General features: G+C 38.2%; 1 protein-coding gene across 1 annotated transcript in view; it reads right to left on the minus strand.

Annotated features, from left to right (window-relative positions):
• Positions 1 to 3,015, minus strand: part of LOC107742748 (calsenilin) — a 26,914-nt gene extending 23,899 nt beyond the window's left edge. The window contains exon 1 of the mRNA XM_016555786.1: positions 2,875 to 3,015. Within this exon, the coding sequence (XP_016411272.1) occupies positions 2,875 to 2,929 (55 nt within the window). The 5' untranslated portion in view covers positions 2,930 to 3,015. The remainder of the gene's footprint in view (positions 1 to 2,874) is intronic.
• Positions 3,016 to 3,611: the final 596 nt, after the last annotated feature.

Consider the following 3,611-nt stretch of genomic DNA (forward strand, 5'->3'; position numbering starts at 1 on the left):
GGGAGAGGAAAAGAGAATGACAAGTAGAATGCTCAAATTTCACAGGATGCACGTACAGTATGCTGTACAGTCACAAGACATCAAATAATCTCTTAATTAAAGGAATAGTTCACCCCAAAATGAAAATTTTGTCCCCCTCAGGCCATCCAAGATGTAGATGAGTTTGTTTCATCATTGGAACAGATTTGGAGAAATTTAGCATTTCATCACTTGCTCACCAATGGATCCTCTGCAGTGAATGGGTGCCGTCAGAATGAGAGTCCAAACAGCTGATAAAAACATCACAATAATCCACAAGTAATCCACACGACTCCAGTCCATCTTGTGAAGTGAAAAGCTGCGTGTTTGTAAGAAACAAATCCATCAATATGGCGTTTTCATTTTAAACTGTCGCCTCCGGCCAACACACATCCATCTTCTGTTGTCCTCTCACATCAGAATCAACCAAACACATTTGTTCAGAACTGTTTTGGACTGTGTTTTTACTTGTAAACGGTGCTTAATTTGTGCATATTTCTCTCCTGATTCAGATGAGACAACTTTTTCACTGGAGAAAGCAATATTATGGATAGGGTCCATTAACGCCTAAATGATGGATTTGTTTCTTACAAACACGCAGCTTTTGAATAATGGATTTGTTTCTTACAAACATGCAGCTTTTCACTTCACAGGATGTTAACTGATGGACTGGAGTCATACGGCACCCATTCAACTGTAGAGGATCCATTGGTGAGCAAGTGATGTAATGCTAAATTTCTCCAAATCAGTTTCGGTTTATTTACAATGGAGGGAGAGCGAAGACTAACATTAGCATCAAGCTACATAACACAATTTCTGAGATTAATATAAATTTTTACTCAAAACTCACTTTAAACCACCATCGAGTGTCTGAAACATATGCTATTTATAGCCTTTTATAAGCAGCTAATCGCTGCACCTGCTTAGCATTTCTTGTGTAAAAATCCTTTTAGGTGCAGCGATTAGTAAGAAATTGTGTTATGTAGCTTGATGCTAATGTTAGCCTTCGCTCTCCCTCTGTTGTAACATCAGCGTACGTGTGAGTGTGCGCCCGCGCAGTCGTCGTCATTATGCGACAGAGGAAGATCGCGTTCCAGACAGTCATGAACACGCTGAACCATTTGCCCAGGCTGTGCATTAAAGGTAATCATTTTCTTACACAGACCAATCGTTTCACTTAATAACACTTCAAAGTATCATCAGGAGTGATTTGGTCTTGTCTAATTTGTTTTTTTTTGACGCTCAAAAACCGGCAGCCATAGATGTGCATTGTATGAATTGCCAAGGACAACTGAGCAAGTGATGTAATGCTAAATTTCTCCAAATCAGTTTCGGTTTATTTACAATGGAGGGGGAGCGAAGACTAACATTAGCATCAAGCTACATAACACAATTTCTGAGATTAATATAAATTTTTACTCAAAACTCACTTTAAACCACCATCGAGTGTCTGAAACATATGCTATTTATAGCCTTTTATAAGCAGCTAATCGCTGCACCTGCTTAGCATTTCTTGTCTAAAAATCCTTTTAGGTGCAGCGATTAGTAAGAAATTGTGTTATGTAGCTTGATGCTAATGTTAGTCTTCGCTCTCCCTCTGTTGTAACATCAGCATACGTGTGAGTGTGCGCCCGCGCAGTCGTCGTCATTATGCGACAGAGGAAGATCGCGTTCCAGACAGTCATGAACGCGCTGAACCATTTGCCCAGGCTGTGCATTAAAGGTAATCATTTTCTTTTTTGCAGAAAGTTTTTCAAATATTTATTAACGTATATTATATGTAAGAAATGATTATGCCAAACTATAACACTTTTTCCCCAACTTTTTTCTGATTTCATTATGATATGAGGACATTTGTCACTTGATGTCTGAAAAACATTAAAATAAATGTTAATGCAGAAATTAAAAACACACTCAACATAAAAGAGGTGCATTAAAGTCATTATATGTTAGACATTATATGTTCACATTAAACAGATCACAGTTATAAATAATATTTAAATATACAACATATATAAACTGTATAAATACAAACCTACTGTCATAAAAATCAGCTTTAGATTACTGTAGCCCTCATGAAATGTAGCACATCCTAACCTTAACTGGCAGTATTACTGTAGAAACTATAGACAACTGTTCTGCATTCAATGCTGACAGTGCAAATAAAAACAAAGTTTGCACAAGCAGTACTTTCTAGAAGTTTGACTTTAACCTCTACTTTGACACAATCTCATTAATGACTCACAGAGGGCTAGTTTACGTGAAGAGAGTGGCAACACAGATCGATCAAAACCAAATTAACCTGAATCCGTTCCCTGTGCCACGATCAACAGAAATTTCTGCTGAGGTCTATTTGATCAATGTCACCCTCTCGAGGTCAAGACCCAGCATCTGTTGTTACAAGCTGCTCTGGGACACATTTACTGATGGATATGCTGTGATTTAAAAGGTAGAGGATGTCATGTACAGTATGTATATTGCATGTTTTTGCATATATTCTCTGTTGGTTACCAAATAAAAAAGCACTAGATAGAATTTAAGTGGTTAATGTGACTCATAAGTCTTCTGAAGCTTTGTGTGAGGAACAGACTTTACAAAAAAATAAAATCTTTACATCAGACCCAGCTCTCCTCAGCATGTTCATAAGAGTTCATGAGACAAGTAATGATTGACCAACCGTTAAACGCCAAGATGAGCAGCAGAGTCCATTACAGACAATCTTCATTATGAGCAAGACATACATTCCCAGGCTGCTCTGAGGGAACTGGACCGTCAAATATGCAGACATTCCTCATCAGCAGGCCTTCCTAAAACCTCATTTCCTCCTGTGCCCTTTCCACCACTTCTCCATCTCACCTTGCTCTTTGGGTCCGGTGCTGGTGATGATCCATTTGACCAGGCAGCACCTCATGAGGGCTTTCCGTGTGAATCGAGGCCTCTGCCATTTGCCGCTCTCCTTCTGTCGGCCTGTGCCAGGCTCCACCCCATTGGCATCACCCAGCAGACTGCCATCCACCACCTTGCCATCCTCCTGGGAGAGAGAAACAGACAATGACAAAAAGCTTATTTCTTCTCACTCAGCTAATACAATCTTGCTAGATGCGTGCTTGTGTTCAATCAAATTCTCCTCAACATCAGAACGGCAAATGGCAGAACTTGACTTTCTAATATTACAACTAGGGATATGCCGGTATCAAATTTTCATGTTGCGATTAATTGCTAATGCTTTTATTACGGTATACGGCATTATCACGGTATTGGAATTAAGTTACAAAAAAGTGCTGTCATAATACAGTATAACAGGTTTAATAACTTTTTTCTTATAACAAAAATAACTGAACATTTAAATGCAATAAAGCAATACAGAAAAATGTACAAAGTTAAAAGTTTTACACAGATTAAAGTGCAAAAGAACTATAAAGACCAATAGGTATCACTTTACAATAAGACCTCATTAGTTAACCTTAGTTAATGCATTAACACTCACAATGAGCAATAGCTACATTTGCGACAGAAGTTATTAATCTTTGTTTAAAAAAACACAAGTCTTAGTTCATGTTAGCTCATTAAATAACACAGCTGCAACTCTCGAT

This window comes from Sinocyclocheilus rhinocerous, unplaced genomic scaffold, assembly GCF_001515625.1.
Source record: "Sinocyclocheilus rhinocerous isolate Xijiao unplaced genomic scaffold, SAMN03320098_v1.1 scaffold2212, whole genome shotgun sequence".
Lineage (NCBI taxonomy): Eukaryota > Metazoa > Chordata > Actinopteri > Cypriniformes > Cyprinidae > Sinocyclocheilus > Sinocyclocheilus rhinocerous.